Source organism: Saccopteryx leptura, chromosome 6 (assembly GCF_036850995.1).
Source record: "Saccopteryx leptura isolate mSacLep1 chromosome 6, mSacLep1_pri_phased_curated, whole genome shotgun sequence".
Taxonomy (NCBI): domain Eukaryota; kingdom Metazoa; phylum Chordata; class Mammalia; order Chiroptera; family Emballonuridae; genus Saccopteryx; species Saccopteryx leptura.
The window spans coordinates 102,191,090-102,205,236 of NC_089508.1; the positions used below are offsets into that span (position 1 = coordinate 102,191,090).

The window sequence follows — 14,147 nt, forward strand, 5'->3', positions numbered from 1 at the left end:
CTTGTGCCATTCAGAAAGGCTTTTCAACTTTCCCTTCCTTTGATAGAGAAAAATGAAACCCAGAGATGTACAAATTTTCCCAATGTCACTCCAGTAGTGGTAGAGCTTAAATTAAGTACCATAGTTCCTATGCTATTTTTCTATTGTGTCATCATCTAATATTCAAAGTCTTCCCAAGAGTATTCTCAACATTCTACCAATACATGTGAATAGAACAGTCTGGTAAACTTCATTTTAATGACAAGTATTTGAGTCAACTATAGGAATTGAATTCATTCGTTTTTATATGTACATTTTTCATGTAAAACATCTCAAAAACAGCTATGCATACCTTGTAACTCTGGACCTAATGTAGTAATAAGGGCATTCAAACAATGACCAAGACTCTGGTGAACTTCAGCATGAGTAGGAGGCACATTTAACAACAACATTATAATAAGAGAAAGGGTAGGTTCCACATGCATATAGTAGAGTGAGCCAGCAGAATCAATTATCAATGATAGAGCATGTAGTGCCCAGGTCTGTGAAGACAGAAAAAAAATTTTAATATGTATAGCAGCAGCATTAAGAAAGATAAAACCCAATGAATTATTCTTTTTTTGAAGCAAGTGATAAAGTATTAGCAAAGTAAAGTACTTGTGTGCTATTTCTAAATTGGAAAGGGAAATAAAAAAAATTTAAGCCTTGGCCAGGTGACTTAGTGGATAAAGGGGAGCACCAGAAGTTGTGGGTTCACCCCCTAGTCAGGGCACATATGAGAAGCAGTCAATAAGCACACAACTAAATGGAACTAAGTGAAATGATGAGTTGATGCTTTTCTCTTTCTCTCTCCCTTCCTCTCCTCCCCTTCCTCTCTCAAGTCAATAGGAAAAAAAGTCTTAATTTAATTTTTAAAATTTTTTTCATTTTGAGAGAAAAAGAGAGAGAGAGAGAGAGAGAGAGAGAGAGAGAGAGAGAGAGAGAGAAGGGGGGGGGGAGGAGCAGGAAGCATCAACTCCCCTATGTGCATTGAACAGATAAGCCCGGGGTTTGGAACTGTTCACCACAGCATTCCGGGTTGATGCTTTATCTACTGCGCCATGACAGGTAAGACAAACAAAAATACTTTTACCTGGGACTCTTAAAAAAAATTAAAAAAAAAATTAAAACTTTAAAAGTTTAAGAGAATGTTTCTCTTTAAATATCTAGTAAAAAACAACTGAGAGACAATCATCTAGTTTAGAATGCTATATCTCAGCACTAAGAATCCCAAGATACTGTTTGACTCTTTAGCTAACAGCCTGAGCTAAATCTAGTTTATTGATAATTGTTTATTGTTTAATCTAAAGAATGAAAACTGAAGTTTTTAAGATTCAATAAAATCTACAACTACATATTATAATATGAACAAATTTCTCAAAGACAAAGTTGAAAAAGCCAGACATAAAAGTGTGCATACCAGACGATTCCACTGATAAAGATTATAAAAGCAGGCAAAACTAATAAGCGCTGTTGCAAAATAGGACAGTGGTTATCCTTGGTGGGACAGGTGTGACTAGAAAGGAACACGAGGATAATGTCTGGGGTAGTGATAGTGTTCTGCTTACTGATCTAGGTATGGGTACACGGTGCACAGTCTGAGACTTGATTCAGAGAAGTGAACACTTATGATAGCCACACTTTTATAAACGATGATTAGAAAATAAGTATTTTTATATGTATGTATATAAATACATATTAAACAGACAAAACATCCTCAAACCAAATCTGGTCTCCATCTGTTTTTATAAATAAAGTTTTACTGAAACACAATTGTGTTCATTCATTTATGTATGACTTATGGCTGCTTTCCTGCTACGTGGCAGAAGTTGCAGTGACAGAGACTGTCTGACTTGTAAAGCCTAAATAACTTACTGTCTTACCCTTTATAAAATAAATTTACCAACTCTGATTTAAATGAGACAGGACTGGTCATGTACTGATAATCACTGAAGTTGGATAAAGGGTATAGGTTCCTCATATACTCTCAATTTTTACGTATGTTTTTGTTTTGTTTTTTTTTTCTGAAGCTGGAAAAGGGGAGAGACAGTCAGACAGACTCCTGCATGCGCCCAACCGGGATCCACCCGGCACGCCCACCAGGGGTGTCGCTCTGCCCACCAGGGGGCAATGCTCTGCCACAACCAGAGCCACTCTAGCGCCTGGGGCAGAGGCCAAGGAGCCATCCCCAGCGCCTGGGCCATCTTTGCTCCAATGGAGCCTTGGCTGCGGGAGGGGAAGAGAGAGACAGAGAGGAAGGAGGGGGGGAGGAGTGGAGAAGCAAATGGGCGCTTCTCCTATGTGCCCTGGCTGGGAATCAAACCCGGGTCCCCCGCACGCCAGGCCGACGCTCTACCGCTGAGCCAACCGGCCAGGGACGTATGCTTTTATTTTCCATAATAAGCATATAAAATGTTCTTCATTCAGGAAATCAACTTAGAAAGTTTAACTCCCTTTATCAATGGATGTATAAGAAAGCTTACAGCACTTTAAATCCCACAAAAATAAACTCCCACTAAGTGAGAGATAGCAGCAACCAAGAAGAATCAGATTAGCCCTGGCTGGATAGCTCAACTGGTAAGAGCGTCATCCCCATACGCAGAGGATATAGATGGATTCCCAGTCAGAGAACATACAGAAACAGATGGATGTTTCTCTCTCTCTCAAATCAATAAATAAATTAGAAAAAAAGAGTCAGATTTAATGACAAAGAAAGCCATATAAAGCATTTAAATCAATCAACAACAAAAATTCAATATAAAGCATGTGCATAACTATGCATATGCTTTTATATGTATAGAATTCAATATAAAAGCATAGCTATGCACATGCTTTTATATTGAATTCCTTTTGTTGATAGATTAAAAGCTACTGTATATATATACAATGGAATACTATGGGGCCATGAAAAAGAAGGAAATCTTACCTTTTGTGACAACATGGATGGACCTAGAAACTATTATGTTAAGTGAAATAAGCCAGGCAGAAAAAGAAAAATATCGCCTGACCAGGTGGTGGCACAGTGGATAGAGCATCGGACTGGGATGCGGAGGACCCAGGTTCGAGACCCTGAGGTCGCCAGCTTGAGCGCGGGCTCATCTGGTTTTAGCAAAAGCTAACATATGAAGGGATGACGTCAGAGTAATGGCGGGGTAGGAAGCGATACCGATAAATCTCCCCCAAAACTCAACAAGATCTTCAACCAGAAACAGAAAAACCTATACTTGGAGCCTCCAGAAGCTTCGCAATACACCCAAAGATATGGTCGAGTGAAAAATTGGCTAAATATATAACCAAACCCCGAAGGAAATAGGGAGTAAGAAATGCTCCGCCTTCCTCACTAACCTAAACAGGGCGGCTTTCTCGGGTAACTGTGAATATGGTTTTAGCAAAAGCTCACTAGCTTGGACTCAGGGTTGCTGGTTTGAGCAGGGGGTTACTCAGTCTGCTGTAGCCACCCAGTCAGGGCACATATGAGAAAGCAATCAATGAACAACTAAGGTGTCGCGGCGAAAACTAATGATTGATACTTCTCATCTCTCTCCGTTCCTGTCTGTCTGTCCCTGTCTATCCTTCTCTCTGACTCTCTCTGTTTCTGTAAAAAAATAAATAAAAAATAAAATAAAATAAAACCTCAAAAAAACCCCATCATATGACCTCACTCATTTGAAGAATCCAAGGAACAATGTGAACTGAGGAATGGAATAAGACAGAGGCGGGGTCAAAGGAACCAGAGGGAAAGCAGACAGAGGGAAAGGGAATGAGGATGAGATAATCCTGGAGGGAAGGGGGGAGGGTGTTGCAGGGAGGGGGGTAAGGGGGATGTTGAGGGGAACACGGGGGATGGGGGGATGCATTTGGGGGGACACTAGAATTTATGTAAACACAATAAATTGTGTTACATAATTGTGTTTACATAAAAACTAATAAAAAAAAAAAAAACCTTTGCATTCAGAACAGACTTGTTCCCCCCCCCTTTTTTTTTGAGAAAGAGAGAGAGAGCAAGCCTGCCCTGTGGTGGCACAGTGGATAAAGAGTCAACTTGGAATGCTGAGGTTGCTGGTTCGAAACCCCAGGCTTGCCTAGTCAAGGGATATATGGGAGTTGATGCTTCCTGCTCCTCCCCATCTTCTCACTCCCTTCTCTTTCTCTCACTACTCACTAAAATGAATAAATATAATCTTTAAAAAAAATAAAGCGACAGAAAGGGAGAGAGAAGATGAGAAGCATCAACTCATAGTTGCTTTCACTTTAGTTGTGCATTGATTGATTCTCTTATCTGCCTTGACCAGGGCTGAGCCAGTGTCCCCATGTTCAAGTCAGCGACCTTGGGCTTTTCATACCAGTGACCTTTTGAGCTCAAACTGGCAAGCTTTGGGATCATGTGGACAATTCCCCTCCTCAAGCCAATGACCCTGCTGGCGACCTCAGGGCTTCAAAGCAGCAACCCCCACTGTTCTGGGTTAACACTTTATCCACTGTGCCACCACCTGTCAGGCATCAGAACAGACTTCTTGAATAAGAGAAATATAATAAATAGAAGCAAAAAGTACTATACTAAAAAAAGGATAAGTCAATTCAATCAAGTATTAGATAATATGGAGGACAGTATTAATAATATGGTAATTCAAAGAATGAAAGCCAATTCTGGATTAGGGATATTGAAGTTTGATAAGAAGTTGCTTAACTGGATCTAAGGAATACTAAAAATTTTGGATTATCAGATAGAAAATAGGAAGAAGAGCAACAGAAAAAATGTAAGTGCAGACATGAGAGTGACATGTGTGGGATAAAAGTAGGAAGATCATATGTATAGTAGAATACCAACACTTTGGGGTAATAAGAGAGCAGGTTCCTGGGTCAGTTGATGAAACTTGAATGAGACACTGATTTAGGAAGCCATGAGCAGTTTTCAGTTTCTCAATAGGGAAGTGAAAAGGTAAGTCTGTCAGGGAAACAAATTTGGTTTCACATGAGGGGGAGTTGAAATGAACCTGGTCACTGCCAGGTACTCAGTGGCATACTGGATGAATTCAGAGGGTTTCTAGGAACAAAAATGGCTTTGGTCGGTGATTTCTAGCTGCATTATTATGCAGAGCACAAAGGCAAGTTTGGACACAAGTTTCTGGAATTTGAGTTTGGGCTGGAAGGAAATCTTAGATATGCTAACAACAGCAATTACAAAAATCATGTCATGATCAGAAAAGAGGCTTACGTACTCAAGAGTGTAATGGAAGAACTGAAAGAATTATTGATGACAATGAAGTTATAAAAGATGATGCTTTGTGGTCTCTCCCTGACAGTGTTGGCTGACAGAAGGTTGAATTAGAATTGGAGATGAACATATTTCTTTTACTATATCGAAAATAGGTTCTCTTATTGATAAAAATCAGTCAAAGGACCCTAAAGGCCTTCAAGAAATTTTACTGTTTGGTACATGACCTAAAATGTTTAATTTTTAGCCTTACTAAATTATATTTCAAGAATTATATTTTAATCTTCCCTGGCTGGTTGGCTCAGTGGTAGAGCATTGGTCTGGAGTGTCAAAGTCTCGGGTTCGATTCTGGTCAGGACACACAAGAGATGCGACCATCTGCTTCTCTACCCTTCCCCCTCCCCTTCTCTTTCTCTCTTTCTCTCTCTCTCTCTTCCCCTCTTGCAGCCATGACTCAATTGGCTCCAGCAAGTTGGCCTTGGGCACTGAGGATGGATCCATAGCCACCACCTCAGGGGCTAAAAAAAAAAAAGGCTTGGTTGCTGAGCAACAAAGCAACAGCCCGAGATGGGCACAGCAATGTGCCCTAGTGGGCTTGCTGGGTGGATCCCAGTTGGGGAGTATGCCTGAGTCTGTCTCAGCCTCCCCTCCTCTCACTTAATAAAGAAAAAAAAAATCTAAATTATTTGTTTTTTAAAGTTGCTTTTATATTTAATTAAGATTGCTTTTACATTTAATAGGGGACGATTTATTTGTCATTCACAATATTGAGGTTTTTATGAATGTGAAGCAAACAAATTTGTTGTATGCAAATTGAAAATAAAAAAAGACATAAACAAGCTTACTGGTTATCTTCACTTGTGTCCAAGTGAGTCAGACAATCCCCACACACATTAAATTCTGTAAATAAAAGCCAACTTTTGCTCCAATAAAATTTACCCAAGCTTGAAAAAAATAAAAATAAAAAACCTAAAAGTAAAGCAAAGCAACCAGGTAGGAGACTATTACAGTAAATAAAGACACACATGAAATAGTTAAGAGGAGTAAAAGAGCAGGAAGAGTAACAATCATTAAAGATTTGATTAAATACCAGGAAAATGATGACTTTGACAGGAATGGGTAAGATATATACAACAATGCGGTAAAGTGGTGAAGAACGTGGATTTAGAGTCCATGACTTGTGTTTTAACCTGAGTTATTTTCTGTAAGCCTCAGTTTTCTTTCTGTATAATGGGAATATACACCCTAGATCACTGCGAGGATTAACTATATGAATATGTTTAGAAGAATGTAATAAAATGCCTGGTACCTATTAAGCTCTCCAAAATAGCAGATGTTATCATTAAGATGGCAGGGAGAATCATTCTTAGAAAAAGATACTGAACTAGACTTTAGACACTGAGTGGGAAGTAAAAATAATAAGATTTAAATTTGAAAAATCCATCATGGCTAAAAATGGTTTTGATATTTATTATGAGAGGGAAATTACTTACAAATTACTAATGGTCAATAAAACATAATTTGTATTAGGTACAAATCACAAATCTCAAGAAGGGTACACATAGGGTACTCACCTGTACATCAGGAGAAGTGCTGTCCTGAGACAAAGTATACAGAACTCCCACACAAGAATTCAAATGTTGAGAACTTATTCCTCCTAAATACCTATGGAGGGATCCCAAAGCCAATGAATGGCCTGTTCTGGTAACCATGTCCCTTGCTGATTTTAGTCTATGATTATGGAAATAAAAATAAATGATTATCACTGAGGCAAAATTACTGCATGATACTGTCACTGAGGCTAAACTTTTAGTATGAATAGTTCCAAAATTCAGAAATATATTTATTGTTAACCAACAAAAAAATTCTGAAATAACCAGACAGGTATCTTGCAAAGAAAAACAATGCAAAAATAAAAATGTCTTCACATTATTGATTATTTAAGTAACAACAATTTCAATGTCTTTCAGAGATATACATACTAATATGGAGGGCATTATTATTTTATTGAATTACATTTTAAAAATTCACATTGCTGAGATACTTTGATTCCATATAGAGTTCAACTCAAGAACTTTGATTTTAAAATTAAATATAAGAGAAATATTAGAAAATTTCTCATGTATTGTGTGCTAATTTAAGTGCTTCTCATTTAGTTCTTTAGTTCTTTAATCCTCCCAACAATCTTGAGATTCACACTATCATCTGTTCCTTTTTTTTTTTTTTGTATTTTTCTGAAGTTGGAAACGGGGAGGCAGTCAGACAGACTCCTGCATGCGTCCGACCGGTATCCACCTGGCATGCCCACCAGGGGCGATGCTCTGTCCATCTGGGGCGTTGCTCTGTTGCATCCAGAGCCATTCTAGCGCCTGAGGCAGAGGCCATAGAGCCATCCTCAGCGCCCGGGCCAAATTTGCTCCAATGGAGCCTCGGCTGTGGGAGGGGAAGAGAGAGACAGAGAGGAAGGAGAGGGGGAGGGGTGGAGAAGCAGATGGGCGCTTCTCCTGTGTGCCCTGGCCGGGAATCGAACCCGGGACTCTTGCACGCCAGGCCAACGCTCTACCACTGAGCCAACCGGCCAGGGCCTATCATCTGTTCCTTTTTACATGAGAAAACCACATATGATAGCCAAAGTAATTCTTACAAAGTATCCAACTATTAAATGGAAAAGTTGGAATTTGAACCAAATTAATAGTCTAACTCCAGACTTCAAATTCTTTGTTTTAAAAATTATTTACTGATTTTAGAGAGGAGAGAAGGCAGAGGAACAGAGAGAAAGAGAGAGGGAAGGAGAAGGGGGAAGAAGAAAGGAGAGGGAGAAAGATGGGAAGAGAAAGAGGGAGAGGGAGGTAGAGGAAGATAGAGGGAGGGAGTAAGGAGGGAGAAGGAAGGAGAAGGAGGGGGAGGAAGGGAAAGAGGGGGGAGAAAAAGAAAAAGAGAATAAGGGAGAGGAAGGGAAAGAGGAGGGAGAGGAAAGAAAAGAGAGGGAGAGAGGAAGAGAGGGTGACAGGGAAAGGGAGAGGCAGAGGCAGAAACATCAATCTGTTCCTTTATGTGCCCTGACCCGAGATTGAACCCGCAACTTTTGCATATGGGGACAGCACTCTATAATCAACTGAGCTATCTGGCCAGGGCAGACTTCAAATTCTTAACTAAATCAGACACACATATTCAGAAGACCAGAAGACCAAACTGTTACCTGCACTACTACCACCACTGATAATATATCTTTATCTATATATGCAGTATTAATAACCTAACAATGAACTTTTATTTGTAGTTATTGTTTCACTATTTTCATATTTTTTATCTCATTTACCTTAACGTTCTTAAAGCAGGCAGGGCAGTATTAACCTCTATACCCAGTTTTGACACATAGCCTAGAAATATTAAATGATAAATTCACTTACTTGTCAAAGCTAACTTGAGCTAACGAAGCAGTAAAAGGTCCATCATCAACCACTTGGGCTAACCTAGCCCATGCCTCTGCAGCTGCACATCTCAACAGGGGGCTGGGACTTTCCAAGGCTCCCATTACCAATGCTAGGGCAGGTCTTCTCATTTCTTCTGGACCCAAATTTCCCTTGGAGCAAGCCACATACTAAAATATGTAAAGAACAATCCAAACTTACAATTGCAGTGAATTTTCTTATCTAATTTGGAATGTATATTCTAGTTAACCAAGTATGGTCATACTTAGTTTACTACTTAAAACAACATCAGAACCCCAAAACTGAACATACAAATGTATCAATAATTTCATTTTTCTGACAATGTAATTTAGAATTTTAAACCTCTAAGTAAACAATGTGGTGATCAATTACCATTGTATTATCTATGTGTTCAGAAGAATATTAATAGTGATTTTCCGTAAAATATATGACCAATAAAGCCTATTAAATTTTACTTAGCAACAGTAGGTTAACAAATGTTAACAATGAATCAGATTTGATTCACAGACCATAGTCTGACAATTCCTGGTCTAGGATATTAGGCTCAGGAGGTTAAGGCACAGCTCCAAGCCAAAACTATTTGACCAAGTTTTAGATGGAGAAAAAGTAAAAGGGAAATTATAAATCCAAAAACTTTTTCATTAGGAGATTAAGAAAAATGGGAGGTGGAGGAGGAAGTGACAGTCCTTTAAATTTTTGTCCAACTTACTTAGTTGACAATACATTTAAAAAAAGAAAATCAAGCAAACGTGAACTTAAAACTAGAATTACCTTCAAGAAACTAGAAACTGAAGAAACAACATGCAACCGAACTACTTGCTGACGAGCTCCTTTTGTGTGCTTTATAGCATCCAGAAGCTGTTCCAATATGAGACGCCTAAAATCAGACATAAAATATTTAAAGCAAATAGAAAAGATAGTGGATTTGTTAATCCAAGATATAGTAAATCAAAGAGCAGTACTGAGTATCTACTGCTAATTTGTTTTGTTGCATTTTTTTGTTGGACTACTAAAATATTGGCACATGGAAACATTTTAGGAAAAGAAAATGTATCATAAACAATGCAAAAAATGTTCTGATTATGTTATTCTGACAGTGGGGGAGAAACATTTTATGAAAACAATAACAAATGAATGTATCACTTAATAAAGATTTACATAGGCAAATTCAGCTATTTCAGCAATTATTTTCTGAACAAAGGATATCTTAGAACCGTGATGGTGAACCTATAACACGCATGTCAGCACTGACACGTGTAGCCATTTTTGATGACATGCGGCCACATGTGGCAGCATATCAGAGAAGTATGGGGCTGCAAGCCGAGAAGGACGTTTCATCCTCGGCTCCTGCATGGCCAGGTGCAGTAGCCGAGGATAAAACATTTGCTGTAGTGTAGACACTCTGTGCCGCAGGTCTGTAGGCCAAAACAACAGAACTCTGGCACCGAGCATCTAGTTCTGGGACTTCAGGTTAGGCCGTTAGGGGATCTTTGACCTCACTTCCAGCCGGTGGAGCAGGGAGCAGCGGAATGCGGTAGGGGGACGCACCTCTGGGGGCCCTGTTATCGCCATTACCAGCAACCACATAACCACAGCAACCATCATCCAATCTACTGTTCTGGGGTGTCGTGGATTTCTAATTGACCATCATTACTGAGATAAGTGAGGGGGAGGCTGGGAGAGGCGAGGGCCTGTGTATGGGTGCCGTTTCCCGCCATTAGAAATAGCGCCAGCCATCTTAATTTACATAAGATGCAACTTGCAGAATTTTAAGACAGCATCTGGGCTCAGGTGTTTGTTGACTTGAGGTCAAAGCTTGAGAATCTGGAAAGATACCGCTTGGAGAATCAAGAGGAGTGCCACTACGAACAAGAAATATGGAGTGCCTAGAACCAATTACCAGACACTTTTAGCACCCTGAAAAATATAGCAATGGCTTTACTCGCAATTTTTCCCTCTACGAACTTTTGTAAGACCTTATTCTCAGTGTAAATAATATCAAAACCAACAAGAGAAACAGATTGACATATGAAGTAGGTAGCGCTTGCTTGGGCTTGAAGTGTACAAAATACCAACCTTCAATTGAAGATTTAGCCAATGAAATTCAGCAACAAAAAAGTCACTAATAGGCAGGTTAAAGAATTCCCCCTCTCCCTCACTTATCTTAGTTCACAGCACCCCACACAAGTTAAATAATATCAAGACCAACAAAAGAAACCAACTGACAGATGAACAAAGAAGTCACGAAGCAGATAAGTTAAATAATTATTTTTTGGTTTATTAAAGACAGTTATATATTACAATTATACATTTTTGTTATTTAAACTATAAATATCACAAAATTATGGTTTTTTTCTTGAAGTGATACACCACCAGAGTTATGATCGGTTTTTTGGCGAATTTTGACACACCAAGCTCTAAAGATTGCCCATCACTGTCTTAGAAGTTAACTTGCATCAAGTTTTGTTCTTAATAACAGGACCTAATTGGATTAAAATATATTGCTTCATTTTAAAGGTAGCACCAAGTTATGTCATCTATATTAAACGATCTCATTAAGGATATGCCCTGTACTTCACCCCAGCCCACATACTCAGGAGAACTGAAATAATGTTTAAGATCATTTTTTGGGTTGTGAAATATCCTGATAGCAGACACAGAACCTTATAATTTATCTTTGCCTCTTTAGTCTTTGTGGTGGATCACTAAAAGTTTTGGGAAAACCATAGTAGTTCTAAATATTTATTTCTTTATTTCAAGGTTAATTCTGTTTATCATAATAAATTTGAGAAATTCAGAAAAGCACACGGAAGAAAATTCACCCTTAATTCTACTATCTAGAAAGAACCACCATTAACATTGTGGCATCACTGTTCTAGTCCCATCCTCACCTCCAGGCACATCAATATCATTTCTCCAAACCTGGATCTCACTGTAAACACTTTGTTGATAACTTTTTACCCTAATTTATTTTAAATAGAAATCAGTAGTATATACTGCTCAAAAAATTAGAGGATATTTCAAAATGAAGCAATAAAATATCCCCTAATTTTTGAGAACAGTATATATATACCAGCAATATAATACTTGATTTAACCATTTCCTTAAGTTTGGAACATTTAGGCCATTTCTAATTTTTATTATAAATAACATGATAAATATATCACATATATATATATATCACATATATATAAATATATATATATTTTCTTTTTGCTTGTTTCTTAAGACTATCTTTAAGGTGTTTTGTTTCAAGAATATATTTATGCCCAAGTTGCCCTGCAGAAGGATTATGGAGGGTAACTGTGACAACAAAGAGAAATAAAGGATAACTATATGGGCAGGCTCATGAGTTTAAAAACCTCAAACATCATTATTAGATCATCTCCTCATCATCTGTTATAATGAAACTATCATGTTGAAAGTACTAACAACACACAAAGTTAGAGCTTGAGAATTTTGTTATATCATAATTAAGTTTGACCTGAATTATTTTCTTGCCCACATTTATGGACCAAAGACTGTAGTCAGGACCGACAGAGCCCCAATTTTTAACTCCATCTTTTAAACCCAAATCCTAACAGAGATCTCAAAACAAACAAATAAACCTAAAACAAAATATCCCCCCTCAAAAAAGAACCAAACTAAACAACAAAGAAAACCAAGCTGAATCCTCAGGAAGATGGAAAGGACTTTTCCTTTTTTTCTTTTTAGAGACAGAGACAGGAAGGGAGAGAGATGAGAAGCATCAACTCGTAGTTGCATCTCTTTAGTTGTTCACTGACAGCTTCTCATTAGTGCCTTCATGAGGGGGAGCTCAAGCTGAGCCAGTGACCTCTTACTCAGGCCAATGACCTTGGGCTTCAAGCCAGCGACCTCTGGGTTTTGAACCTGGGTCCCAGGTCGATGCTCTATCTACTGTGCCACCACTGGTCAGGTGGGGATGACATTTTTTTTAATACATTTTTTTCAAATACAGTTGACATTCAATATTATATTAGTTTCAGAGGTATACAGCATAGTGGTTAGACATTTTTTATTTTAAGAGATTACTTATTGATTTTAGGAGAGGACAGAAAGAGAAAGGAGGAGGAAGCATCAACTTACAGTAGTTGCTTGTCATATGTGCCTTGACCCGACAAGCCCAGGGTTTTGAACCAGCGACCTCAGCATTCTAGGTCGTTGCTTTAATCCACTGAGCCACCACAGGTCAGGCAAGACATTTATATGATGTACGAAGTCATAAGTCTAGCACCCACCTGGTACCACACATAGTCACCGACTACACTATTGAATATATTCTTTATGCTGTGCTGTACTTTACACCCCTATAGACTATTCTGTAATTGCTAATTTGTATTTCTCAATTCTTTAACCTTTTTCACCCATCCCCCCAACCGAATTCTCCCCCACGCCTGGCAACCATTAAAGTGTTCTCTGTATCTGAGTCTGTTTCTGTTCTGCTTGTTTTTTAGATTCCACATTTAGGTAAAATCATATGGTATTTGTCTTTTTCTCTCTGTCATTTTACTCATAATACCCTTGAGGTCCATCCATGTTGCAACTGGTAAAATTTCATTCTTTTTTTATGGCTGACTAACATCCACTATATATATGTACCACATCTTCTTTATCCACTTGTCTATTGTAAATAACACTGCAATGAACACAGAGGTGGATAAATCTTTTCAAATTAGTGTTTTGGATTTCTTCAGCTAAAAACCCAGAAGTGAAATTACTGGGTCATTGTCATAAGATAGTTCTATTTTGAATTTTCTGAGGAACCAAGAAGATGACTTGTTTTTGGTAACACTGAATTGGTATTCCAAGTAGTATAAATTAAAGCATATAATTATTTCACTTGAAAAAAAAATTAGGTATGGAAACAAAGTTTTGAGTCTAGATGAAATAACACATAGTTAACTGAGTAAACAGCAAAGATATAACATTTAAAAATACTGGTTTACTTTTTTCTTTCAGGGAGGGTACAAAATGGTGAAAAATTTAATACTGAGAACTTTCAACTTTTCTTCTCTCTCCATCAACTTACAATCTACCTCATTGTACAGCATTTGCAGCAGTGGTTCTTAACCTTGGATGCACATCCAAATCTCCTAAGGAGTTTTTACAAATTTTCAATACCTAACATAGTATGCATTATTAAATCAGAATCTATACTTTAAAAAGTTGTCCAAATGACTGTAATGTGCAGTCAAAAGTGGAACAATCATTAAGTAAATTAAATAATTCCTTCTTTGCAGTTAGGTGCAAATAATATATTAAAAGTAACCACAAATAACATGTGCATAAGATCAGTAACATTTCTGCATTCTGTTAATATTCTAGAACTTTAAACATTAAAACATTTATTGTTTTAACATTACCAATGCCAAGTTTCCTTAACTTTCCCACCTATGTAGTTTCTTTCCACTAGGCCTCTAATGACACCCATTGGAGATGGC

The 14,147-nt window shown here is 38.0% G+C and overlaps 1 protein-coding gene and 1 pseudogene across 3 annotated transcripts in view; one reads left to right on the forward strand and one right to left on the reverse strand.

Annotated features, from left to right (window-relative positions):
- Positions 1 to 14,147, reverse strand: part of HEATR5A (HEAT repeat containing 5A) — a 134,556-nt gene that overhangs the window by 60,726 nt on the left and 59,683 nt on the right. For all 3 annotated transcript variants that reach the window (XM_066344151.1, XM_066344152.1, XM_066344150.1), the window contains exons 17-20: positions 9,457 to 9,562; positions 8,644 to 8,834; positions 6,808 to 6,964; positions 332 to 521 (exon numbers count right to left, since the gene is read on the reverse strand). In XM_066344151.1, the coding sequence (XP_066200248.1) occupies positions 332 to 521; positions 6,808 to 6,964; positions 8,644 to 8,834; positions 9,457 to 9,562 (644 nt within the window). The remainder of the gene's footprint in view (positions 1 to 331; positions 522 to 6,807; positions 6,965 to 8,643; positions 8,835 to 9,456; positions 9,563 to 14,147) is intronic.
- LOC136375936 (protein mago nashi homolog 2 pseudogene) lies at positions 5,075 to 5,544 on the forward strand (annotated as a pseudogene).